Below are 27,406 nucleotides of genomic sequence, written 5' to 3'. Positions count from 1 at the left end.
GTGGGCACATCCCCAGTGCGGGGTGTGCAGGAGGCAGCTGATCGATGTTTCTCTCTCATTGATGTTTCTAACTCTATCCCTTTCCATTCCTCTCTAAAAAATCAATAAAATATATTAAAAAACAATCAAACAAAAAAAACCATTCCTGAAGGGTAGTTGGAGTCTGTATTAGTTTCATAGGTCTACTGTAACCGAGTACCACAAACTTAGCTTAAACAACATAATATTATTCTCTCACAGTTTGGGTGTATAGAAGTCCAAAATTGAAATGTTACGGTCCAATATTTATGTCCCCCCAACCCAAATTCATATGTTGAAACCCAAGGACCAATGCAATAGTATTATTTCATTTGGCAAGTAGTTAGGGTTAGATGAGATCATGAGGGTGAAGCCCTCCTGAATGGGAATAGTGCCCTTGTAAGGGTCATGAAGAGCTTGTTTCCTCTCCGTCTACTCTCCATGTGAGGATGCCATGAGATATCAGACGTGTACTGTAGGCAACCGATATATTTCTCTCTCATATTGATCTTTCTCTCTTTCTCCCCCTCTCCCTACCCCCTTGTCTCTCTTTAAAATCAATAAACATATCTTTGGGTGAGAATTTTTTAAAAATCTAACATGGATATTGAGAATTTCAAGGAAATGGCAACATTTTTAAAAATATATATATTTTATTGATTTTTTTACAGAGAGGAAGGGAGAGGGATAGAGAGTTAGAAACATCATGAGAGAGAAACATCGATCAGCTGCCTCCTGCACGCCCCCTACTGGGGATGTGTCCGCAACCAAGGTACATGCCCTTGAACGGAATCGAACCTGGGACCTTTCAGTCCCAGGCTGATGCTCTATCCATTGAGCCAAACCGGTTAGGGCTGGCAACATCTTTGAACTGTAAAGTGTGTCCCACTCCACACCGCTCTAACTGGTGTATTTTGTAGGTCAGCTACTTTTCCAGAAAGCAGTATGGCCATTGGGAGGAAGACTCAGATTTCAGCTTTGAGGAGGAGCTCAGACTGCCAGACTGGACTAGCTCTTCTGAATTTCCTAAGATGCCAGGCCCTGCGGCTTTCTTGGAAAGCTCTTCAATACTCCCCAACTCCCACCTTCTTTTACACCCCCTCCCCACATCCCACCTTGCCTGGGCTCTGGGGCCACCCAAGTGTGCAGTCCAAATCCTGCCTCACTGTGAGTGGAGAGGGGAGACCCAGAGGGAGATAGTTATCTTTTCTGCAGGTGAAAAGAACCACTTGGTCCCTGGTGATTTTGGGGAAAAGGCTCACTCTTCTATAGTCACTTCAGCCCAAGAATAATAAAGATTGCTTAAATAAAGGTTAGAACTTGAGGTGGGGGAGGGGTGCTTGGTTGCTAAGGGGCACATGCAGAACAGGGCTGCCAATTGTGACATGGCTGCCAATTGTTGGGCTCCTGCTCAACGCATAGTACTTGCATCCCACTTGTCTGGGTCGCTCATTGTGCTCCATTCTTTTGGATCGCGTGTTGTGCCCTAGTCTTCTGGGTCACCCTTCTTGCCCCATTTGCCTTGGTGGATCACTGTGCCCTGGACCTCTGCCTGTAATGTCCGGGCTGCACATGTGGGCCCCACAGTTCCTGTTCCTGTGGCAGCTGTTGTGGCTGCAGATCCAGGCAGCTCCGATTCCGGAGTTGGCCATGGACTCTAGCCAGCTGACCTCCATCCCCCTGGGTCCCACCAAGCCCTGGTCTTGGGATCAGCAGACTGCAGCTCCTCCACTAAACCCTGGGGTGACATTTCCACTTCTAGAGCCTAATCAGGCTCAGCAGCCAACCTTTCCACCATTGGAACTGGAAGTCCCTGTTATTCCAGAACCTACTTGGGAGGCTGGTGCTACAGCCCTGCAGCAGACTGTAGCTCCTCCAAAGCACCCTGCGATGACACTTCCACGTCCAGAGACTGTTCAGGCTCATCAGCCAACCTTTCCACCTTTGGACCTGGAGCTCACCATCACTCCAGAGTCTACAGTGGAGACTGGTGCTACAGCCCTGCAACAGACTACAGCTCCTGCAAAGCTCCCTGAGGTGACACTTCCACCGCCAGAAACTGTTCAGGCTCCTCAGGCAACCTTTCCACCTGTGGACCTGGAGCTCACCATCACTCCAGATCTGACTTTGGAGGCTGATGCTACAGCCCTGCAGCAGACCACAGCTCCTGCAAAGCCCTCTAAGGTGACACTTCCACCGCCAGAGACTGTTCAGGCTCCTCAGGCAACAATTCCACCTGTGGACCTGGAGCTCACCATCACTCCAGAGTCTACGGTGGAGACTGGTACTACAGCCCTGAAGCAGACTACAGCTCCTGCAAAGCACCCTGAGGTGACACTTCCACTGCCAGAGACTGTTCAGGCTCAGCAAACAACCTTTCCACCTTTGGACCTGGAGCTCACCATCACTCCAGAGCCTACAGTGGAGACTGGTGCTACAGCCCTGCAACAGACTACAGCTCCTGCAAAGCTCCCTGAGGTGACACTTCCACCGCCAGAGACTGTTCAGGCTCCTCAGGAAACCTTTCCACCTGTGGACCTGGAGCTCACCATCACTCCAGAGTCTACGGTGGAGACTGGTGCTACAGCCCTGCAGCCTACCACAGCTCCTGCAAAGCACCCTGTGGTGACACTTCAACATCCAGAACTTGTTCAGGTTCAGCAGGCAGCTTTTTCTGAAGTCACAGCCACAGTTCTATCGTTTGACCTGGAAGTTACCATAACACAGCCACCAGCGTCATCAGAGACAGTTCCTCCAATGACTGAACAGAGTGCCACCGTGAACATATGTGAGCTCTGTTCCTGCAGTAATGGGACACTGTCATGTATTGGTTTTGGCTCAAAGCGGAGGCTCACCAGAGTGCCAGTACCAGAGCCCAGCACCTATAATGGCACCTTCACCATCTTGTAAGAATTGCCTTTCCTCATTTGCTCTCTGCATCTTGGCTGACATCGCAGCCTTTTCGTTGAGGTCTTCCTGGGCCTTCCTCATCTCCCCCAGCCGTGTTGAATGACTTTGTTTTTATCTTTGTTTGACAACTATTCCTTATCTTTATTTTTCTTAATACTATTGTTCCCCCTTAACGAGTCTTTTGCTTGTAATTGCGCATATTATTTTTCCAAATTTTTAGCCCTAGCGCTTCATTCCTTAACCTCTACTGTCCTCCCACCTTTGCTCCATTCTTTTTACAGCAACATGGCCCTCTCCCAGACTCATTGGTGGTGATACAACAAAGTGATTAGGAGTAGAGATTCTACAGCCAGAGTGACTAGGTTTGAACCCAGTATGCCTTTATTAGTGTTAAGACTCAATTTCCTCACCTGTAAAATAAAGATTAGTTACCATTACATAGATTTGTTGTGAGTTTTAGAAGAGTGTGTGTATGTATGTGTGTGTGTGTGTATATATATATATATATACATATATATATGTATATATATATATATATATATATATGTATGTATATATGTATATATATCTTATACAATTTCCTAACATATGTCTGTGTTGGCTATTATTATTTGACTAGAGGCCCAGTGCACAAAAATTTGTGCGCTCGGGGGTTGGGGGTTACCTCAGCCCAGCCTGTGCCCTCTAGCAGTCTGGGAACCCTCGGAGGATGATCACCTGCTGGCTTAGGTTCGCTCCCTGGGGGATTGGGCCCAAGCTGGCAGTCAGACATCCCTCTGGCAGCCTGGCAGCCCTCTGGGGATGTCCACTTACCAGCAGGGAGGAGACCTAAGCTGCAGTTGGACATCCTTAGTGCTGTTGAGGAGGTGGAAGAGGCTTCCGCCACCACCGGTGTGGTGGCAGCCATCAGCCTGGCTTGTGGCTGAATAGCGCTCCCCCTGTGGAAACGACTGACCACCAGGGGACAGCTCCTGCATTGAGCATCTGCCTCCTGGTGGTCAGTGTATGTCGTAGTGACCAGTCATTCCCAGTCATTCTGCTGTTAGGGCCAGTTTGCATATTGCCCTGTTATTATATAGGATAGAGGCCTGGTGCACAGGTGGGGGCTGGCTGGTTTGCCCTGAAGGGTGTCCTGGATCAGGGTGGGGGTCCCGCTGGGGTGCCTGGCCATCCTGGGTGAGGGGCTGATGGCTGTTTGCAGGCTGGTCTTGCCGCCCCCCGAGTGGGGACCCTCACCCCATGGAGGTTTGGCCAGCCTGGGTGAGAGGCTGATGGCTGTTTGCAGGCTGGCCACACCCCCTTTAGGGTGGGGGGGGGGTCCGCACTGGGGTGCCTCGCCATTCTGGGTGAGGGGTAGAGGGCCGTTTTCAGGCTGGCCAAGCCCCCCGGCAATGGAAGCTCCCAGCCTCTCCTTTTTTTCTTTTTTTTTTTTTATTCTGGGATTTATTTAGCCTCTATAATTGAAACTTTGTTGCCTTTTGCTGAGGCTACTGCTGGCTGCGGGAAGCTGGGCATCCTCCATCACATCACTCCAGCTCCATGGCCACCGACCGACGTCTTGGTTGGGTCAATTTGCATATAGTTGCTCTGATTGGCTGGTGGTCGTGGCTTAAGGTGTAGCAAAGGTACAGTAAATTTGCATGTTTGTCTTTTTTTTATTATTTTTTTTATTTTAGTAAATCTTTATTGTTCAGATTATTACATTTGTTCCTCTTTTTTTCCCCCCCATAGCTCCCCTCCACCCAGTTCCCACCCCACCCTCTGCCCTTACCCCCGCACTGTCCTCATCCGTAGGTGCACAATTTTTGTCTAGTCTCTTCCCGCATCTCCCACACCCCTTTCCCCCCCAAGAATAGTGAGTCCATTCCCTTTCTATGTCCCTGATTCTATTATAATCACCAGTTCATTCTGTTCATCAGATTATTTATTTACTTGATTCTTAGATTCACTTGTTGATAGATGCATATTTGTTGTTCATAATTAGTATCTTTACCTTTTTCTTCTTCCTCTTCTTAAAGGATACCTTTCAGCATTTCATATAATACTGGTTTTGTGGTGATGAACTCCTTTAGCTTTTCCTTATCTGTGAAGCTCTTTATCTGACCTTCAATTCTGAATGATAGCTTTGCTGGATAAAGTAATCTTGGTTGTAGGTTCTTGGCATTCATCACTTTGAATATTTCTTGCCACTCCCTTCTGGCCTGCAAAGTTTCTGTTGAGAAATCAGCTGACAGTCGTATGGGTATTCCCTTGTAGGTAACTGAGTTTCTTTCTCTTGCTGCTTTTAAGATTCTCTCTTTGTCTTTTGCTCTTGGCATTTTAATGATGATGTGTCTTGGTGTGGTCCTCTTTGGATTCCTTTTGTTTGGGGTTCTCTGCCCTTCCTGCACTCGTAAGTCTATTTCTTTCACCAGGTAGGGGAAGTTTTCTGTCATTATTTCTTCAAATAGGTTTTCAATATCTTGCTCTCTCTCATCTTCTGGCACCCCTATAATTCTGATGTTGGTACGCTTGAAGCTGTCCCAGAGGCTCCTTACACTATCTTCGTATTTTCGGATTCGTTTTTCATTTTGCTTTTCCGGTTGGGTGTTTTTTGCTTCTTTGCATTTCAAATCTTTGCCTTGACTCTTGCGCTCCTCTGGTCTGCTGTTGAGAGTCTGTACAACATTTATTATTTCAGTCTGTGTATGCTCAATTTCTAGTTGGTTCTTTATCACAACATCGAGGGTCTCATTAGATTTCTCGAGGATCTCAATAACTTTATTGGCGGCATCTAGACAGTTCTTGAGAGACCTTAAAAGTGTGGTTCTGAACTCAGTATCCTCCATTGACAGTTTTGTCCTGTTTCTTTGTCTCTGCATTTTTTATGCTTTCTTGGTGCACCCCCTAGTGGTCTTTGTGCGCAGTCTTGTTGTAGTTAAGCCTTGATTGTTGTAGGTAATACTGGGGGTGATTTAACCTGCAGGCCAACTGGCTGTGAGAATCAGCTCTGTCTGCAGTGGGAGAACTTTTGTCCTCTAGGGAGGTGCTAATCTAGCCTTTGCCTGAGGCTATCTGGCAAATGGCTCTGCGCAGGACTTGGGTGGGGTGGGTCTCACGGGATCAACAGGGCGGGTGTAGGGAGCAGTTATGGCTGCTCTCAGTCCCATCCACAGAGGCTCTGCCTCTCAGAGTCCCAGCAACTGCTGCAAACCTCGGAGAGAAAGCTGCCCTCGCGTTCCGACCAATGCTAGACAGTCCCGCTTCTCCCGTTTGAGTCCGGGTCCCTAGAGACTTGCCCAGAACTGGAGCTCAGAATCTGAGACTCCCTCCCGATTGAAAACGACAATCGTTTCCTCAGCCGCCAGCCCTCTCCGCATGCACCTCCGCACCTCTGTATCTTCCGCACTGCGCCTCCTCTGAGTCCCGTATGCTGTTCTCTTTCCTTCTAGTTGAAGAATTTCCCCTCAGCCAGTCTTCCTGTGGTTCTGGGCGATGTCCGTTCCATCTTTTAATTGTATCTGTGAAGTGGTTGTTCGAGGCAGCTAACTCCGGTGTTTACCTATGCCGCCATCTTGGTTTTCCCCTAGAATGCATATCTGCATGTTTGTCTTTTATTAGTGTAGATTCCTCAGTCATATCTAGAACTTATCTTTGCCCCCTGGCTTTCTATATAAATCACCCATTTTGTGCCCAGCCCAGGTCTAAGTACTATGGGAGTCACAGGAGTATGACATTGTCTATGGAACATGACAGTGGTAGGTGGGAAGAAAGGGAATATGCATTAAAAAAGTAGGTGATATATAATTAAGTACTAAAAGAGATACAGGCCAGAGGTGCTATAATTCAGCAGAATCTGTAGTTATTAGGGTATGGAAGTCGGAATGCTGCATGGATAAGCCAGAAGTTTAGCTGGGACTTAAAGGGTGGCTATGGTTTGATAAAATAGTACAGTTTAGGGCAGGGGTGGGCAAACTTTTTGACTCGAGGGCCACAATGGGTTCTTAAACTGGACCGGAGGGCCGGAACAAAAGCATGGATGGAGTGTTTGTGTGAACTAATATAAATTCAAAGTAAACATCATTACATAAAAGGGTACGGTCTTTTTTTTTTTTAGTTTTATTCATTTCAAAGGGGCCGGATCCGGCCCGCAGGCCATAGTTTGCCCACGGCTGGTCTAGGGCAAAGGCATGGCTACAGGAATGATCAGGACTTAATAGACCAGACTGGTTATAAAGAATTGGTTTAGGAAGCAGTGAAAAATATGGTTATGAAAAACCTTGACTATCAGCTCTAGAGGTTTGGAAGTTACACTGAGATAAGGAGACCCACTGAAAGTTTTCAAGTGAGAGAGACATATGAGTAAAATAAGAGGATTATTTTAGATTCCATAAGTAGAGCAATCTAGAGAAGTAATTTTGACTCAGAGAGACCAATTAGAATACTCTAGGAGTCCAGTGAGAAGACGCTGAGTCAGAGTGGTTATGATAGGAGTCGAAAGAAAATCCTCGGAACACTATAAAGGAAGAACTGACAAGGTTTAGTAACTGACTGGAGTGAGGGATGGGATGTACAGGAAAGAGAAAGATCAAATATGACCCTGGAAAATTTCTGTCCTGGATGATGAGGAGAATGATGGTGAAATGACAGGTGGGCATACAGCAGTTGGGAAAGAGAGCCAGTTTGAGGTGAGCTCAGTTTGGGCTTCTTTCATTGGTGAGCATAAAGCAACAAGAAGGCTTCTGCTTGAGTGGAGATGTCCACTGGGCAGAGGGCAGACAGATATCTGACTTTTTCTGACCCTCCTGAAAAATACGTAAACTGAATAGGTAAGTTTTTGCTGAGGGAAGAGGACAAAGCTAAAGATTCAAAGTCATCACAGAATTAGTGTTTGAAACTGAACCTCAGGAATTTAACAGCTTCTTTTAAACACTTGTAATTCATGGACACATTTTCACTGTTTGTGGTTTGTTTGTTTCTGAGTGTCACAGAATTATATAGGATATAATGTGAAAATCCCACCCAAATCTTTCTAACACTCCTGTTATCGTTTTGGTGTGTATCTATCCTTCCAAACTCTTTTCTTTTTGCATTTCCCCCCTAATGAACTAATTCTTTACTTCTTGCTCAGTGATTTGTGCTATTTTTTTTCTGTCAAATATGTCTATAACAGCCTTAATTTTAGTCCCCTCATTTCTAACTGCCCTTATTCTTCTAACACCTGGAGAGATTTCCACAGAGGGCACTGAGCCAAACATTCCGTGTGGCATGGCATAAGGTTTCTTTATATTTTTTTTCTTAAAATGATACATTTTTAGCCATTTTTCTTTTTTGTTCTTCTTTTCTCATTGATTTCTAGGAGTCATTTTAGAAACAAGTGATTTTGGAAAAAATGCATTCAAAGTAAATAACTGGCATTACATATCCAAGAGAAGAAGTTCAGGTTCTGAGGAGATGCCTCAATTTGTGCCAGGGGCACCACATTATGCTTTTATAAATGTATTTTTATTGATTTCAGGGAAGAAGGGAGAGGGGAAGAGAGATGGAAACATCAATGATGAGAGAGAATCACTGATCGGCTGCCTACTACACTCCCCCTACTGGGGATTAACCTTCAACCCAGGCATGTGCCTTTGACTAGAATTGAACCTGTGACCCTTCAGTCTGCAGGCTGAAGCTCTATCCATTGAGCCAAACCAACTAGACTAGAGCTTACATTATATCTTTATTAATTGTGCAAACTGGGAGGCGGATAGTTGTGGAAATTAGAAAGCTTGTGTTTTCTGCATTTGAATATCAAGGTTACCATGATTGTTTTACTTATTCTGTTCATTCATTTCTTACCTATTCAATGATATTAACTGTGTTTCTTTATAGAAACTTGCAAGGAAATGCTATTTCTTACATTGGAAAATGTACATGGAAGTCATACTCTTTGGTTGAGAAACTGTGAGTATATTCCCTCCAAAAATGAATTTAAAAACTAACTGCATTGTGAGATCCTTCTTGGTCCAGAATTTTGAGGTCAGTAGCTCTGAGAAAAGGTATTTCCCCTCTGTATCCCAAATCAATGTCTACTGATTGCAATTTTGTTTATTTGAAAAATTAAATTTGGTAGGCCCTCTTTATAATCAGAGTCAATTTAAACTTATTTTCCATTATAACAAGTAATACATGATAATTTTTTCAATATATAAAAATGAAATAGCAGGTATAGTGAAAATCCTGCTTGTGCCCTCATCCTCACCCTCAGGTAACTGCTACACTTTGTTTACTATATATCTTTACAGACCTTTTTCCATGCATTTGCCTACTCACATATTTACAGATAGTAAAATAGGTATGTTATGTGATTTTCGTATCTTTTTTTTTACATAAGTGGTAACATCCTACCACTTGATTCTTTCACCTCATATCTTACACGTTGTCTCCTTGATAGAGAGAGGGTTACCCAATTCATTTAAACTATTTCATAATATTCCATAGTTTAATAATCTCCATATTGATGTTTAGATTATGTCCAGTTTTCTTGTTACATGTATTTGATGCAACATACATTCTTTTTGTAAAATTTATTTTTCCATATTATATATTCATTTCAGAGAGGAAGGGAGAGGAGAGAGATAGAAACATTAATGATGAGAGAGAATCATTGATTGTCTGCCTCCTGCACACCCCCTACTGGGGATTGAGCCAGCAACCTGGGCATGTGTCCTTGATTGGAATCGAACCTGGGACCTTTCAGTCTGTAGGCTGATGCTCTACCCACTGAGGCAAACCAGCTAGGGCACATGCATCTTTGGGATCATGGGCAGGTATTTGTGTAGAATAGATATTTAGAAATGGAACTGTTGGGGTGAAACTTTATTGATACAACATTTTAGTTGCCCTCCAAGAAATTATGCCAACTTACACTGCAATCAGTGGGCAACTACAGTATGTGTTTTCGTCTATCCTTCCACCACTAGATAGTCTCCATTTTTTTTGGCTGATCTAATGGGTGAATAAAGGCGGTCCCACCTAAGTTTGAATTTATCTCATTACTTGTGAATTCAGATACCTTTATATATTTTTTGAAAATTTATTTCTTAAAAATATTTTTTATTGATTTCAGAAAGGAAAAAGGAGAGAGAGAAATAAAATGCTGAGAGAGAATCGGCTGCCTCCTGCACACCCCACACTGGGGATTGAACCCGCAACCTGGGCATGTACCTCTACTAGGAATCAAACCGTGACCTCCTGCTTCACAGGTTGACACTCAACCACTGAACCATGCTGGCCAGGCAGGTTTGAAGATTTCTAAGTCAGCTTGGGATTTATACCTTGTAAGGAAGAGGTTTCTAACCTCAATGGACCCCCCAGGGCACCATTTCTTACGATTTTTCCTCCCAAATTTCTCTTTGGTGATCTGCAGAAGCTTCTTTTCTTTTTTAAAAAATATATTTCTTTATTGATGTCATAGAGGAAGGGAGAGGGCGAGAGAGAAACATCAATGGTGAGAGAGAATCACTGATCGGCTGCCTCCTGCACACCCCCTGCTGAGGATCGAGCCCACAGCCTGGGCAACTGCCCTTGGCCGGAATAGAACCAAGGACCCTTCAGTCCACAGGGCGACGGTCTATCCACTGAGCCAAACCAGCCAGGGCAGAAGCTTATTTTCTTGAGTACTATGTTTTAAAACCATTTATAAGTTAAAATATATATGAAAATAAAGGGAATCTATTATAAAATGAAGATTTCAAAAATATATTTTTATTTTTCTATTCTTCCTCCTTTTTTAATCCTCACCCGAGAATATTTTCCCATTGATTTTTAGAGAGAGTGTAAGAGGGAGGTAAAGACAGAGAGAAATATCGATGTGAGAGAGACACATCAATTGGTTGCTTCCTGCATGAGTCCCGACCAGGCTGGGGCTGTGGAAGAGCCTGCCTTCAAGGTATGTGCCCTTGACCGGATTGAACCAGGGACCCTTTGGTCTATTGGCGGACGCTCTATCCACTGAGCTACACCAGCTAGTGCCAAAATATTTTTTAAAAAAGATTACTGATAGGCCAGCCAGTGTGGCTCCGTGGTTGAGTGTCATCCTATGAACCAGGAGGTGATGGTGGGATTCTCATTGAGGACACATGCCCGGTTGTGGGCTCAATCCCCAGTGTGGGCTGTGCAGGAGGAAACCAATCAATGATTCTCTCTCATTATTGATGTTTCTCTCTCTCTCTCTCTCTCTCTCTCTCTCTCTCTCTCTCTCTCTGTAAAGTCATCTGTAAAGTCAATAAAAATATTTTTAAATTAAAGCAATAAAAATATTATTGATACTACTCTTTTTTACATTTTTCTTTAATCCTTGTCTGAAGATATTTTTTCCATTAATATTTTTCAGAGAGAGTGGAAAGAGGGAAAGAGAGAGAGAGAGAGAGAGAGAGAGAGAGAGAAAGACATGAGAAAGAGATATCGATTGACTGCCTCCTGCTGGTTTGGGGCGAGGGATTGAACCTACCACCAAGGTATGTGCCCTTGACTGGAAATTGAACCCATGACCTTTTGGTTTGTTGGCCAACACTCTAACCACTAAGCAAAACCAGCCATGGCAAATCTGCTCCTCTTATAAGTAACACAAGCTATAGTGGTTGATCTAATAACTATTATAACTTCAATGTAGTGATGAGAATAAATGTTATTTTGAGATATCTGCAACAAATATATGAAAACATCTGTGATTTTATTGGAGACCCAATGAAGAACTATACTGTTAATCTAGTATGGTTTGTTGCCTACATTCACAATTCAGGGCAATGCTAATTTTTGGTAGAGGTTTGTGAAAATTTTATTTCCCATTCAGGTTTGACCCCTGAATTCAATCCATACAATGCTATTCACCGACTATGGCCTGAAGGGGTAATCAGCAAATGGAAATTACATGCACACTTTTGCATGTATTCAAGAAAGTGCAGTTTTCTAGGGAAAGGGTCCATAGCTTTTATGAAATTCTCACAGGGCTCTTGTCTCCAAAGATTATTAGTCACAAATGTAAGGGAGAAGACAGACAGTTCTTTGGCTATAAAGCTGTGCTTACCCTCATGAGTGATAGTAAATGGATGATTTGTTTTAAATAAAAGTAGTAGACTGAAAATGATGTTTGTCATTTTCTGAAATCATGGAAAAAGTATTTATGGAACATCTGCTACTTGCCAGGAACTGTTTTATGTACCAGGATTACAGGCCCAAGAACAAAATAGACAAATTACGGCAGTTCTCAAGGGGTTCACAAGTATATAATATGAAAATGAATATATGTATATATAAACACACATATATATGTATTAACTAGATAGATGTAATTTCAAGTATTGACAAGTTCTTTGGAGAGAAAGAAAGCTGAGGAAGGGAAAGTGAATCAATTCTAGAAAGGTCCATTATTTGCACAAAGAAGACGTGAGAAGAAAGGTTTGAATTTAAAAAAACCCAGATTATTTTCCTTCAATTAAATAAAAATTAGGGTATTTCAATGGCACCATTGCCCAGGTTTCCCCATATATATTTCTGTACAGTAAATAGTTGTAGTTATTTTGCATTTTGATCCAGAAATAACCTTTTCATTTTTCAGAAATCTCAGTGGAAATAATTTGAGAGAATTACGTAAAGATTCATTTGAAGGCCTGCCTTCCCTCCAGTATTTGTAAGTTAATTGTATTTACTTATGAGTTTTTTTAGTTATATTATCTATAAAATAAATAAGGGGTTCAAATGAAATAATTTCTACAATTTCTCCCAGCAATAAAATTCTACAATTCCATAAGTCTGTGTAGCTCATCTCTAGCATTTAATGTCTCCTATGGATTTTCAGTTTTACAATCCTCTAGACCAGTGGTTCTCAACTTCCTAATGACGCGACCCTTTAATACAGTTCCTCATGTTGTGGTGACCCCCAACCATAAAATTATTTTCGTTGCTACTTCATAACTGTAATTTTGCTACTGTTATGAATCATAATGTAAATATCTGATATGCAGGATATATTTTCATTGTTACAAATTGAACATAATTAAAGCATAGTGATTAATCGCAAAAACAATTATGTAATTATATATGTGTTTTCCGATGGTCTTAGGCGACATCTGTGAAAGGGTCGTTCAACCCCCAAAGGGTTCGCGACCCACAGGTTGAGAACCGCTGCTCTAGACAAAATATAGGTAGGAAAAACTCTTCAGTTATGGAGTAAAAGTGGTGATGAGGTCTGAGTAATGATACACACCCATATGAGCCTTGTTGTATAAGGGTTTATATAGCCTCTGCTTATATTTATATTTCGTTTAGGGCCCATGAATCAAATTGGGCCTATGATTGCTCATTTCTGTTTTTTAATGTAAATTCTTTATTTTTTAAAGTATTACATAAGTATCCTTTTCCCCCCATTTACCTCTCCCCGGCCGCCTCCCTCTACCCCCAGATTGTTTGTTTCTTACAGCACATAAGTTAAGAAGGATTTTCACACTTTTAAAGGGCTTTGAAAGAAAAGAAACAAAGAAGAATATGCAAGACAGACTATTTGTGGCCTGCAAACCCTAAAATGTTTACTGTCTGACCTTTACATAAAAGGTTTCAAAATGTTGATTTAGTCAAATGAGAGGAATTTAGCTTAACCTCAAATTGCCTCCTATAGGACAAGAAACTATAAAGCATTTACATTAATTTGAATGCCATTAACCCATAATTTTTTGATAATTAAATCTAAATTAGATTAACATTTACAATTAAATGTTTTAGCAGATGAATTATGTAAACAATATTATTAAGAACATATTAAATTACGAAGAAAGCAGACTGGTGTTGAGGATTTCAATGCAGGAATTGTTATACCAATACAAAAAGGAGATGTTTAAAATGATGGCTAAGTGGTATTGTTAGGAATGTCTCCACTAAGTAAGTATATCAGAAATGCCCCTAACTTTACTAATTACAAAATAAAAATCTCTTCAGCCTCCTTGTCAAGGAGAAATGCTTGCCTAGTATTCTATTTACTTAGAAATAGGGAGATGTTCTTTACTATAAAAACTCAATTATGATTCTTTGTCCATGGCACCTAGAGCTGTGTATGTCATTAATCCTTATTAAGCTAATTAATGATGCTATTTAGCAAATGGATTCTCTCTGCAAATATGGAAGGCTTCAGGCAAGTAAGTATAAAGCGCCTCACATGACACTAAAAATAGTCATTTGTATTATCAAACCTTTCAAACTTCAGAGGGACATCCACTTTTATATTGGTCTTCTTGCTATCTCGCTTCCAAACCTTCCATACAGTTTGGAGGAAATAAAATGAAATAACTGCTCAATAGGTTGGGTGCATGGTCGGCAAACTGCGGCTCGTGATCCACATGCGGGCCTTTGGCCCCTTGAGTTTGGCTCTGCCACAAAATACCACGTGCGGGCGCACACGTGCAGTGCGATTGAAACTTCGTGGCCCTGTACAGATGTCGATTTTCGGCCTGGTGAGTCTATTTTGAAGAAGTACTGTTGATATGTGGCTCTGTTGACTAATGAGTTTGCCGACCACTGGGTTAGGTCATTCATTACTTCTACTGTGCAATACTTTGTAAGCTACCTATTTCATGTTAGCATAAAGTATTCCCATCCATTAAAAAATGCCAATCAATAAGCAAGCTAAAACAGAACATGCCAAGCACTGTACCTAGAACTATAGGCACAAGATAGGTACGTCAAGGTTCCTACCCTTCTGATAATTCATACTCTCATAGAGAAAATAAACATATCAACTCAAACCATAGAGCACAAGTAGTAAATGGAAGACTATGTGCTGCAGTGGCACACAAGAGGGAGCCATGAAATAATAAAACTACATTTCTTTTAAAAGTCATTTTTCTGTCTCTACTTGCCAGCTATTTGTTTATTTGATAAATATTTCAGTTTGCACCTGTTCACATGTCAGTAGACAATGCTGACGAGCAAGACCCAGTCCATACTTTAAGGAGTTTATACTCAGAGGAGATAGGATGCAAAATAACTCTATTAAAATTTTGTAAGAAATGGATATATAAATTTGGTTTTGGTGACAGCAGAGGGAAAAAAGAGTTTATGTTGGATCAGCAAAGATGTCAGTAGAGCAATGCTGTTTGAACAGGACCTTGAAGGGTTTTTGTGGATCAATGGACAGACATCTTGAGTAGAATAAGCTTGCAAAAGGAGCCTGAGAAAATATACCTTGAGTAGCTATAGAGTACACATAGGGGGAGTAGGAGATTAGAGCCAGATCTTCTAGTACTTTGAATGCCAAGTACTACGTTATCAAGGCATTGCTCAAAGAGAAACTTTAGCCTCCAACAGAGTCACTTGGAGGGTTTGTTCGAACTCAAGCTGCACCCGCAGTCACTAATTCAGTCAATCAGAGTCAGATTGAAAATTTCCATCTTCAATAAGTTCCCAAGTGATCCTGGCTGGTATTTGAGAACCACTTCTGGAGTGTTAATCTGGTGACTGTGTGCAGGATGGTTTAGCCAGGGGGAGATTATAGATGGAAACACCAGTCAGAAGACAGTTAGAAAAGTGAGGAGAAAAGTGAGAAAAGTGAGGGACTAAAGTGGAATCAATGGAAATAAGACAGTCAATTATAGACAAGGGATGGTGTTTTCAAATAAAAATCCAGCACCATGTTGTGTTCTGTTGTCCGACCACTGTACAACTGAAGCCATTAAATACATAGGTATTTAAACAATGTAAAATAAGAAATGAATTGCTATTAGTATAATAGAAAGTATCATTAGTTCAAAGTTCTGTATTAGTTTAAAGTTCTGTATTATTTAGAGTAGTCACTTCCTTTAAGTTATGTGAAAAGGCATCTTTTATTTCTTCTGGTATTTGAGAACCACTTCTGGAGTGTTAATCTGGTGACTGTGTTGAATTTGCCTAGAAAAACAGAAGTAAACCAGGAAGGTGTGTAGATGTGAGACTATTTCTTTTAATGTTAGAAATTTATAAATATACACGAAGATATAAACTTTGAGCTCATAATCTAAATTTTATGAGACCACAAATGGTCCTCTAACCAATTCTTCTGCTCTCAGGAAAAATTACCTTCAAAATCTATCAAGATCTGTAGTTGTGTGTTGTATTTATGAAGATCCTGTAGGTGATGCTCTTAAGAGAGGTGAGGGCAGCGTAAAAGGACTGGATGATTGAAATCACAATTCCTAAGGTTTAGAGTTTAGACTAAACCGAAGTATTCAATATTATTCTATCCTCTATCAGTTATTGCTACTAATTAGATACCTAATTAGTAATTGAAGCACTATTTTTCTTTTACTTTTTCTAGGGACTTGTCCTGCAATAAAATAGAATTTATTGAAAAGAATGCATTTGAATCATTACCTCTTTTACAATATATGTAAGTTATAAATATAACTTCTTCATCGTGTTTAGAAATTTTATAAAACATAATTGTAAACCTCTTTGTTATTTGTTTTGAAGTATGATTAAAATTTTATTAGTAGAAAGTTACTAAAGTTACATAGCAAATTCTAATTGTCTCTAGCATACATTAGTGTGAGAATTCTGTCACATTTAGAATGAAGCATTCTATTGCAGTGGTTCTCAACCGGGGTGATTTTGCACCAGGTGACACTTGGCAATAGCCAAAGAGAGTTTTAGTTGTCAGAACTGTAGATTTGCTACTGGCATCTAGTGGCAGAGGCCAGAATTATTGTTCAAGGCAAAGGACAGTTCCCCATAATAAAGAATTATCTAGCTAGCCCAAAATGTCAATAGTGTTGAGATTGTGTAACCTTATTTCAGAGAAATATAGATCAGTTTAATAGAAGCATTTTTTTGTATCTAATGCACCACATGTATAAACATGAAAGCATAAACCATAAGCAAATATCTCCCATAGTAAGAATTTTAGTGTATATTGCCGAAACTGGTTTGGCTCAGTGGATAGAGCATCGGCCTGCAGACTGAAGGGTCCCAGGTTCGATTCCGGTCAAGGGCATGTACCTGGGTTGCGGGCACATCCCCAGTGGGAGATGTGCAGGAGGCAGCTGATCGATGTTCCTCTCTCATCGATGTTTCTAACTCTCTATCTCTCTCCCTTCCTCTCTGTAAAAAAATCAATAAAATATATTTTAAAAAAAAGAATTTTAGTGTATAGAGGGAGTATTGAGGTTGTTTTATCATATACTAGAGGCCTGGTGCATGGAAAATTCATGCACTGGAGGAGGGTCCCTCAGTCTGGCCTGCCCCCCTCACAGTCCGGGAGCCCTCAGGGGCGGGAGGCGACCTGATGATCAGGGGAAGGTGATTCCCCCATCACACCTCTGCTGCTGCCACTGCTGGCAGCACAAGCCTTGGCCGGCCCTGGTTACCTGAGCCTCGGGTGGCCCTGGGTGGCTGGGCAGCCACCATCTGAGGCTTGCCTACATCTCGGGCCGGCCCTGGGTGGCTGGGGGGCTGAGGGGACTGGGGGGTCTCCTGAGGCAGGCACACAAAACAGCTGGGCCTGCCTGGGGTTGGGCCCGGCCTTCCCGCATGCCTGCCACCCCAGCAGGGCTCAGGGGCCTGGGTGCCACCATCTTGTGGCTGTGGGTGCTGCCATATTTGAGGGTGGGTCAGTCAATTAGCATATTCCCTCCTTATTGGCTGTGGGTGCAACCAACTTTGCGACAGTGTGAGGGTCAATTAGCATATTCCCTCTTTATTAGATAGGATAAATTAGAATCTCTGCTAAAGGATAAGTATCCTGAATGAATTTTTTTCTCTTCTTTTGCTTGTGTCTTTTTTAAATAGAAATCTTGGTTGCAATTTAATTACAAAAGTGAACTTTGGAACATTTCAGACCGGGCATGGAATGCAGCTGTTACACAAGTTGTAAGTGAAATAGAAGATGAACACATGTAAAAAGCTATGTGTAAAAACTTCATACAGTGATTGGTTGGCTGGGTATAAGCTCAGTTTGAACTCGAAAAGAATGGCTTAAGAGCCATTCTTTTTTTTCTTTCTTTTTTAAATGAGGAAACTAAGGTACAAAGAGTACAAGAGACTTGTTTAACTGACATATGCCATGCTCTGCTTTCCCAGAACTGACCTTTGGCATGGGCTTCTTTGTTTTCAAGAATTGAGTTGGGGCCGGGGGGGGGTAATACTGAATTGAGAGGAAAATTTATTTCAGCACTGGGAATAAAAGTTTGCGTCAATTAAGAAATTTATTTATTTATTTGATATGTAATCAAAATATTATTTATTTTTTAAACAAACATCCATTAAATTCCTAGTAAATGTCAGGCACTCATAGTCCAAGAAATTGACAAGTAAATAGGTGATTACAATCATTATAAGAAAGACTGTGATGCAAGAATACACATGGGAGTATGTGATAGGAGCATGGCTTTCACCTGTTCCTCTTACATCTATACCATTTGTGGCTCCAAAAGCAAGAAATTAGGTCTATTTTTCTCCTTAACTGGGTGGTTTATACTGGATTTTAAAAAATTTCTGGAGATGAAAGAAAAGCACCTTGAATTATGAGGACATTAGAAATGGTATTTCCTGTAGAGCAGGAGCTTCCTGTCAGCATAGTCATCAATAGGGTTTTCAATCTGAAAGGTTCTTCAGTATATTTTTCTTTGCTATCCACTTCTTTCCTCTTTTTTTTTTTTTTTTTTTTTTTTTTTACTTTTTTTTCTTAAATTTATCATTCAGAGACTTGGATAGTTCCCCAATTAAGAACCCTTTATAGCCCTGGCCCGTGTTATACAGTGGTTGGAGCATTGGCCCATACAACAAGGGGTTGCGGGTTCAATACCTGGTCAAGGGCACATAGCTGAGTTATAGGTTCTATCCCTGGCTCTCATTGGGTCATCTGGTGGAGGCAACCAACTGATGTGTCTCTCTCACATCGATATGTTTTTTTTCTCTATTTCTCTCACTCTCTCTAAAAAAAGAAGTGGAAAAAATATCTTTAGGTGAGATTAACAACAACAAAAGAGAATGCTTTGCAGATTCTAAGGGTGACCTCTGGGAATAGACAGAAAATGATTTTTTTCAACCTTCACATTGTGAACCAACAAAATGAATATAAACTTTAATGGCAGTTATTAAAAATGCAGGAAATTTTAATTCTATTGCATTTTTCAGAATTCTCCATCATAATCCTCTGATGACTGTTCAAGATCCATATCTTTTTAATTTGCCAGCGTTGAAATATTTGTAAGTATTGCAACAATTTCATGGCTCATGAGATGATTTCTGTTCTTTCTTACTTTTGTTCAAGATGAACAATTTTGCATTTTGACAAACAAACTCATAATTTAAATTTTAACTGGGTTATTTAAAATGATTTATTGGCACAGAAAAATGATAAAGACTATACAAGGCAGAGGAAGGGAGCAGTGTTGAAGAACACATTCAGACATGTAGATGCATGTAGAAATACCATGGATCTCAGAAAGAAAACAGGAATAAGTTGTACATTCTGTGCTTTTTTAAAAGAGTGATCACATAGTAGTTGGAACAGAGAATGAGAAGTAGGATGATGATAACACAAAAACAAAATAACACATTGTACTGTTAACCCAAGTCATTAATTTGATGATGCAAAGACATTAATTTGATGATGCAATACATTTAATTTCTTCAAGAAGAGCTCTCTAAAATGATTATCTATGGAAAGTAAACTAAAGTACCCTGAATTATGGAGCTGGCTTGACAGAGAAGCCAGAATTTAGGTAAACAGATGTTGTTAAGTGTCTTTTTAAGAATAGAATTTTTGTCTTTGGGGTCATATCATGCATGTTTGGTCTTTCTCCTTCAGAGACTTGGGAACAACACAAGTGACATTGACAACACTTGATAACATTCTCATGACAGCTCCTGAATTAGAGAAACTGTAAGTTGATTTTTCTTATATTTATTTTCACTTAGTTCTTATGGTTTGCTTTTTTATTTTCTTAAGTCAGGTTTATTGAGGTATAATTTGTATTTAATATAATTCTCTCTTTTAAAGCGTACAGTTTAGTGAGTTCTGATAAATGTGTAGTCTTGATAAATGTACCACCATCACATTAGAGATCCAGAACACTTTTATCATCCCCACGGGGCCCCTCATATTTCTTTGCAGTCAGTTACTCCTCCCATCTCCAGCCCCTGACAAGCACCAGTCTGTTTTTTTAATGTTATAGTCCTGCCTTTTACAGAGTGTCTTATAAATGAAATCATGAGAGCAAGTGTGTCAAACTCAAAGGCTAACAGGGGCCAAATAAATGAGGCATGTGTCCGTGGGCTGTGAGATTGACATGATTGATGTAGAGTGTAGCTTTTTTTTTTAAAAAAAATATATTTTATTGATTTTTTACAGAGAGGAAGGGAGAGGGACAGAGAATTAGAAACATCGACGAGAGAGAAACATCGATCAGCTGCCTCCCGCACACCCCCCACTGGGGATGTGCCTGCAACCAAGGCACATGCCCCTGACCGGAATTGAACCTGGGACCCTTCAGTCCGCAGGCCGACGCTCTATCCACTGAGCCAAACCGGTTAGGGCGAGTGTAGCTTTTTATGTGTTGGCTTCTTTCATGTAGCATGATCCTTTTGAGATCCATCTTAGTTGTTGCATCTATCAGTAGTACATTTCTTTTTTTTATTGCTGTGTAGTATTCCAATTGTGTGTATATACTCGTTTGTTTCTGTAGCTATCAGGTAATGGATATTTGAGCTGTTTCTAGTTTTTTGGCTATTATGAATAAAGATGCTAAAAATACTCACATGCAGGTCTTTGTGTGAACATACGTTTTCATTGCTTTGGAGTAAGATACCTAAGGGTGGGGCTGCTGCATTATATGCTGAGTGCATATCTAACTAGTAAAGAAACTGCTAAACTGTGTTCTAAAGTGGTTGTACCATCTCGCCTTCCCACCAGTGGTAGATGAGAGTTGCAATTGCTCCACATTTTTCATCTGATCTTTATATTTCTGTTTGATTTTTTAAATTAGCCTTTCTAGTAGGAATGCATTTGTATTGCAGTGTGATTTTAACTTGCATTTCTCTAATAGCTGATGGTGTGGAATGTCTATGTGAAAATATATTTTTCAATGGAGTGTCTGTTCAAATCCATTTTAATTTGACATTTATCTTATTATTGAGTTTTAAGAGTGTTTTATATAAAGTCCTTTCTGTAAGATATGTGTTTACTAAATACATTCTCCAAGGTTTTGTCTTCTATTAAACGTATCACTGAAGACCAGAAGTTTTTAAAAATACATATTTTTTATTTTAGAGAGGGAGAGGCAGAGGGAGAGAGAGAGAGAGATAGAAACCTCAATGATGAGAGAATCATTGATCAGCTGCTTCCTGCACGTCTCCTACTGGGGATTGAGCCTGCATCCGGGCCTGTGACCTGACCCGGAATCCAACCGAGACCTCTTGGTTCATAGTTCGATGCTCAACCTCTAAACTACACCAGCAGGCTGGGCTGTTTTTTGTTTTTTTTAATACTCACCAGGAGATATTTTTCCTATTGATTTTTAGTGATGATGGAAGGGAGCCAGAGAGTGGGGGTGGAGGGAAGAGAGATAGAGGGGGAGAGAGAGAGAGAGAGAGAGAGAGAGAGAGAGAGAGAGAGAGAAACATCAATGTGAGAGAGACATTTCAGTTGGTTGATTGGTTGCCTCCTGTACACCACAAAGCCATCATCAAAATCAAACTGTCTATAACCTGAAAAAGCTGTATCATGTCCCTTTTATAATATTTTCTTCCCACTCCTCCTTGCCCTCCCCAATTTCCGTGCAACCATTGATCTGCTTTGTGTTGCTATAGATTAGTTTGCATTTTCTAGAAGTTTATATAAATAAAATCATATAGTATCTACTCCTCTCTTACTGGCTACCTTTACTCAGATGATTATTTTAAGACTAGAGGCCTCATGCACGAAATTCGTGCACTGGAGTGGGGTCTCTCAGCCCAGCTCTCGGGGGAATCCCAACTGATGGCTCCCTGTAGGAAGCGGGCCTAAGCCAGCACTCAGACATCCTTAGCACTGCGGATGCAGGAGAGGCTGCAGCTACCACCATTGCACTCACCAGCTGTGAGCCCAGCTTCTGGCTGAGAGGCGCTCCCCCTGTGCCAGCGCACTGACCACCAGGGGGCAGCTTCTGTGTTTAGCATCTACCCACTGGTGGTCAGTGTGCATCATAGTGACCAGTCATTAGGTCATTGGGTCGATTTGCATAGTATCCTTTTATTATACAGGATTAGTCCATGTTTTTTGCATATCAATAATTCATTTTTTATTGCTGAATAGTATTCCATTAAGAATGGATATATCAGTATTTTTAAACATTGATGACTATTTGAGTTGTTCCAATTTTTGACTATTACAAATAAAGCTATTGTGAATATTTATGTACAAGTCTGCTCATGGAAATATACTTCAATTTCTCTTGATAAGTGCCTGAAAGTGGAATGGCTATGTCATACAGTAGGTGTATGTTTAAGTTTTAAAAAACAACTATTTTCCAAGTAACTCCTTTGTCACTAATATAATTCTGTATGTTTCCATTTATAGTATCTTACCTAACCATTTGGCCTGCTGCCTCTGCCAATTTAAAAATAATATTGAGGCTGTTGCCAAGACGGTCAAACTGCATTGTGAGACCGAATGTGTGACCGACACACCTTGTGGTGAGTCTGAATTGCACAATGACAGACTTTTTTTTATTTTATGTTTTCACTAGAGGCCCTCTGCACAAAATTGTGCACAGGCAGGGGGTCCCTAAGCTTGGTCTGCACCCTCTCTAATCCGGGACATCCCTCTCGCAATCCGGAACCACTGGCTCCTAACTGATCACCTGCCTGCCTGCCTAATTGCCCCTACCCATTCTACCTGCCTTCCTGATCGCCCCTAACTGCCCTCCTCTGATAGCCTGATTACTCCTAACTGCCTCTGCCTCAGCCCCTCCCATCGTGGCTTTGTCTGGAAGATGTCCGGTCTGATTAGCATATTACCCTTTTATTAGTATATTTGTAATCAATGACAATACATTTTTAGACAAATAAAGTAACTGTATCATTTTTATTCATTTAATCAGAGTTCAACTCTAAAATTTTAAGAACTACTCTTTGCTAAAAGTCAGGTGAAGGGAAGGGTATTTCCATTAATGGCCACATCGTGTGTGTTGTGCTCTCTGCTGGGTGCTTTACTTCCAAATGAGAACTTGTTCATTAGTGTGTCATAGTTTGTAAACTCTTTTGTATGCATTAGGTTTCAATTGCCCTTTGCAGTGTAGACAGATATAGATACATTTTTATTTTTTTTGTTTTTGCAAGTTTATGAAGAGTACAAAATGGTGCTGTTTTATGTAAGTTTTATTTGGAACCTGAGAGTTTTTGGATCCATCACCAGAAGCTGCTACCCAGCCCTTCTAAGGCATGGGAGGGCTCTTTCTTTTTAGACTGTCCAACTCTGACCTTGCTCTGAAGCACAAGGTGTTCTATCCACCAAACAGTGGTGTGCTTTTAAGTATTTTTCTACACATTAGGTTTATTGGCAGCTACTTGATAACTTCCCAAATGTGCTTTCATGCCCAGATAGCTTAAATACAGATTTCCATCGTGACCTGGGGCACATCAAAAATAATACTGCTGTGCTACTTACATGAAGTCAGTGTAGCTTATTTTTCAAAACAGTGATTCTACCAATTATATTATTCCCTTCTGTCCCAACAGTGGGCAGAATAGGCATTTTAATCTTCTTTTACAGGTAAAAAAAAAACCAAGATCAGAAAGGGCTAAGAGCTGTCACCTAGGGCCCAGGTCTCCAGCTCCCAGTTTGGGGCTCTCTGTAAGCCCATGCTCTTTCCCAGGACGTTACCTCCTTCTCTCACCCTTATCACCACCAGCAATACTTTTAATTCTTCTGAAAATTCTTGTGTACCAGCTGCACAATGGCACACTTGACCTTCACACAGTCAGAATCTTTGGATGGTTCCCCAAGTACAGCTAAAAATATAAGAAATGGCATGAAATGATAGCAAAGTAGGCAACTGACAAAAGTTGTTTCTCACTTCTGGACCCCAAATATTATTTCATAGATTTATTGAACACTAGAGGCTCAGTGCATGAAATTCCTGCATCGGGGGGATCCCTTCAGCCCAGCCTGCACCCTCTCCAATCCGGGACCCCTCAGGGGATGTCTGACTCACAATATGGGATCACTGGCTCCTAACTGCTCACCTTCCTGCCTGATCACCCCTAACTGCCCTCTCTGCTGGCCTGGTCACCCCCAAATGCCCCTCCTGCCAGCCTAGTTGACCCCAACTGCCCTTCCCCAGCAAGCCTCGTCGCCCCTAACTGCCCCTCTGCCAGCCTGGTCGCCACTTACTCTCCCCCTTGCCGGCCTGGTTGCCTACAACTGCCCCCCATGGGCCTGGTTGCCCCATGCAGCCTGCTGCTCGGTCGTTTGGTCGCCCCTCACTAACCCCTCAGCCGGCCTAGTTGCCCCACACGGCCTGTTCGGTTGTCTGTTCGGTTGTGATGGTTGCTTAGGCTCTTATATATAGAGAGAAGATTCCACAGTGGTACACAACCTGGCAAGTCTCTTAACGTACATCCCGAGTGCCTACCTGAATCTTAAGCACAGAGCGAGGGTAGACATATTGTTTTTTCTGTATAGAGCCATCGGTTATGGGGCTGGCATATGTGGAGGCAGGGCCCAAGTGAGGAATCGGTGGGTTAGTGGAGAAGAATGTGTCCAGATGAGGACGTGTTAGCCGCGGGTGTTAATCGTGGTCATCTGTGATGGTAGCAAGAACACAAGCATCCTGAAGAGTGGAGAGAGGAAGGCTCAGGCTCCCTCTGCATCTGAAGCAGGACAGGATGGGTGCGTGAATGTGAGGAGGCACAGTAGACCTGCAGAGCGTCTGACTGAGTGGGTCTTCCAGCCCTGGCTTTTCTCCAGGAAGCGGCAGTTGGCCCTTGGGACCAATGGAATAATCCTAAATATGGTCACCAAATGTCATGCTATGGAATGTTCTAAGTAAATACTCACTTAAAAAAAGACACAGTTTCTCCTTTTGTTTTGTCAACAATCATAGCTGTAAGTCGGGGCTTATTTTTCTCCTCTCCAAATGGCACTCAAATATTTGCTGATTCCCTATATATTGCACTGGGATGTATGGCTGTGGACTGACAAATAGCTGTCCCATGAGTCTTTCAATATCAAATGTGATGTCTTCTTTTTTGACAGATGAAGAACTCATAATAGAAGGACCGCTAATGAACACATTTCAGGGTCGACAGAACACCAGCACTGAGCTGACCATTGAGCCAGAGAGGACATCCTCTATCAAAAATAGCGACACTTCCTCATCCGTTATGAGTGAGCAGCTAGACTTTAATGATAAAAGTGATGTTAATAGTGCACTAAATTAACAATTGCCTTATTTCTTGGAGGGAAATCTAGAAGATATAGAATCAACTTTATTACCATTCATTAAACTGCCTCTTTCAAATGTAAAAGATGCAGATATGTCCCTGAATCATCTGAAAAACAACAGAAGGAATCCTTCTCTTAAACCTGAACTTAACCATTCAAGTTTCAAAAATTAACCGAGGAAACTCTATTTTCTGGAATAGGCCTTCTAATGAGACTGCTCACTGGGCAGCAGGAAGTAAAGATATCCAACGCAGACTGGGATGCGGAACAATGGAAAGATGAGAGGATGCATGCCCTCAGGAAGCAGGAAGAGAAGGAGACTAATGAGGTAAGGACAGGTCCTGAAACACCTGACCTGGACTGATAGTCAGTTTAGGACATGCCATGAAAGTACCCAGGTAGGAAGACCAGGAGCACCTCCTCTCAATCGTGTCTTGATCATGTGACTTTGGCTTAGACAGTGATCTTCCACTTTGCTCATTTAGAGATTTGTGCCACTGTTCCTAGGGTAGATGAGAAGAGGACCTAAATTCCAAGATAACAAATTGTACAAGAAAATGCTAATGATCAGATTACATAACACATTAGATGTGATATGTTCTTTAAGAACCTATAAGATTTGGCATGTTCCTTAAGAACCATGTGGAAGGGTGGGGTTTTAGAGTAGTAGTCAAGAATATTTAGCAATTCATTAGAGTAGGCTTGAGAATAGTTCATTTTTATGCTTTCCGTATCTGCGACTTTTTTTTTAATGTTGTTGTTTTCTCCTCCTCCTCCTCCTCCTCCCCCTCCTCCTCCTCCTCCTCCTCCTCCTCCTCTTCTCCCTCCTCCCACTTTTCCCCACACTTCTTTCTCTCCCCATCCCCTTTCTCCCCTCCTCTTCCCTCTCCTCCTCCCCCTCCTGCTTTTCCTTTACCCTCTCCTGCTCCTCCTCCTCCTCCGCCTCCTTCTTCTCCTTCTTCTTCCTCTTCTAGCTCAGAAAAGAAGTTCCAGGATATAAAAACAAAATGATCATGGCAGCACCTGTGATTGCAGTAACAACATTTTATTTTATAGTTTTCTGTCTCATTGCGGTAAGACAATAGTTAATTCAGATTTCCAATATATATTCCATCTTTAGAGGAGGTTCAGAACCCACAACCTGAAAATCAAAGCCCCTGTCCCAGCTACTCCTGCTTGATACCCTTCTTTAATCATGAGCACTGAGATATGCTTTATTCTTTTTTTTATTATGCCTTTGCTCATGTAAATTTCCCTTATTTTGCTCTCCCTGGGGAAGTCTTGTGAATCTCCCAAAAGCCAGCTCAGGTTCATCTTTCTTTATGAAGCTTTCCCGGAGTCTTCCAGCCATGCTGTTCCTAGTTTTTTTGTGAGCTGTGTCACTATGTTTCTTTAGGGTAATAGTAAGGCATTTGCCTCCCCTGAGAACTTAAAATTATGGTAAACTATTTTTTAAAATGTGCCTCCCCAAGAGAGAAATACCTAAATGAACACATCATGGAGCAGAACAGAGATGTGTAAAGACCAAGCAGCTTCAGACCTATGTGTTCCTAAGACTTTTGAAATGTCACATTTTAATATTCTAATCTTTAGAAGAAAATGAAAAATGGGAATAGAAAAACTACTTTACTCTTTGAGGGGAAAATAACAGCAAATCTATATTCTCATCTTAAACAAATATATTTACGTAAATGTAAAAAAAAAAAAATAGAACCTGTATAAGTACTAGAAGAAAATAGAAGCAATATATTTATAGTCTGGTGGGCCGGAAACAGCTTTTTGAGCCTGATACCACAGGCAGAAACTTTGATAGATTTGACCACCTTGTCTGTGACACCATTAGCAAACTTAGCACTGGTTGATGCCAAGCACAGATGAAGATTTTTCCGTATACATTTTTTTCCATTGAGTGATTCAATCCCCACAATCCTGTGAGGAAGATAGTACCACCTTTTTCCATAGATGGAGATCGACTTAAGTTCCCAGTGGCAAAGTCAAAAGCAGGACCCTGTTTTGCCTGACTGCGAAGTCCGTGCTTCTTACCCCACTGTTCTGTCTCCTTAA

The 27,406-nt window shown here is 41.4% G+C and overlaps 1 protein-coding gene across 1 annotated transcript; it reads left to right on the top strand.

Annotated features, from left to right (window-relative positions):
- The first annotated feature begins 1,369 nt into the window (after window positions 1–1,369).
- Window positions 1,370–27,406, top strand: LOC118671443 (leucine-rich repeat-containing protein 37A3-like). The gene is made up of 11 exons (XM_036339626.1): window positions 1,370–2,924; window positions 8,785–8,856; window positions 12,512–12,583; window positions 16,235–16,306; window positions 17,704–17,784; window positions 19,051–19,122; window positions 19,727–19,801; window positions 22,475–22,590; window positions 25,154–25,285; window positions 25,543–25,670; window positions 27,305–27,406. Exons 1-11 carry the CDS (start codon window positions 1,576–1,578, stop codon window positions 27,404–27,406), a joined length of 2,271 nt encoding a protein of 756 aa, XP_036195519.1. The 5' UTR covers window positions 1,370–1,575.

The sequence above is a fragment of the Myotis myotis genome, unplaced genomic scaffold (assembly GCF_014108235.1).
Source record: "Myotis myotis isolate mMyoMyo1 unplaced genomic scaffold, mMyoMyo1.p scaffold_m19_p_17, whole genome shotgun sequence".
NCBI classification, from domain to species: domain Eukaryota; kingdom Metazoa; phylum Chordata; class Mammalia; order Chiroptera; family Vespertilionidae; genus Myotis; species Myotis myotis.
The sequence above is the reverse complement of the archived record's forward strand: the minus strand, read 5'-3'. Positions and strand labels throughout refer to the sequence as shown.

Coding starts and splice junctions, on each gene's coding strand:
- LOC118671443 (XM_036339626.1), top strand. CDS start 1,576: ATGTCCGGGCTGCACATGTGGGCCCCACAGTTCCTGTTCCTGTGGCAG. Junction 19,123..19,726: donor TTGCCAGCGTTGAAATATTT/GTAAGTATTGCA, acceptor TTTCTCCTTCAG/AGACTTGGGAACAACACAAG. Junction 25,671..27,304: donor AAGAGAAGGAGACTAATGAG/GTAAGGACAGGT, acceptor CTTTTTCCATAG/ATGGAGATCGACTTAAGTTC.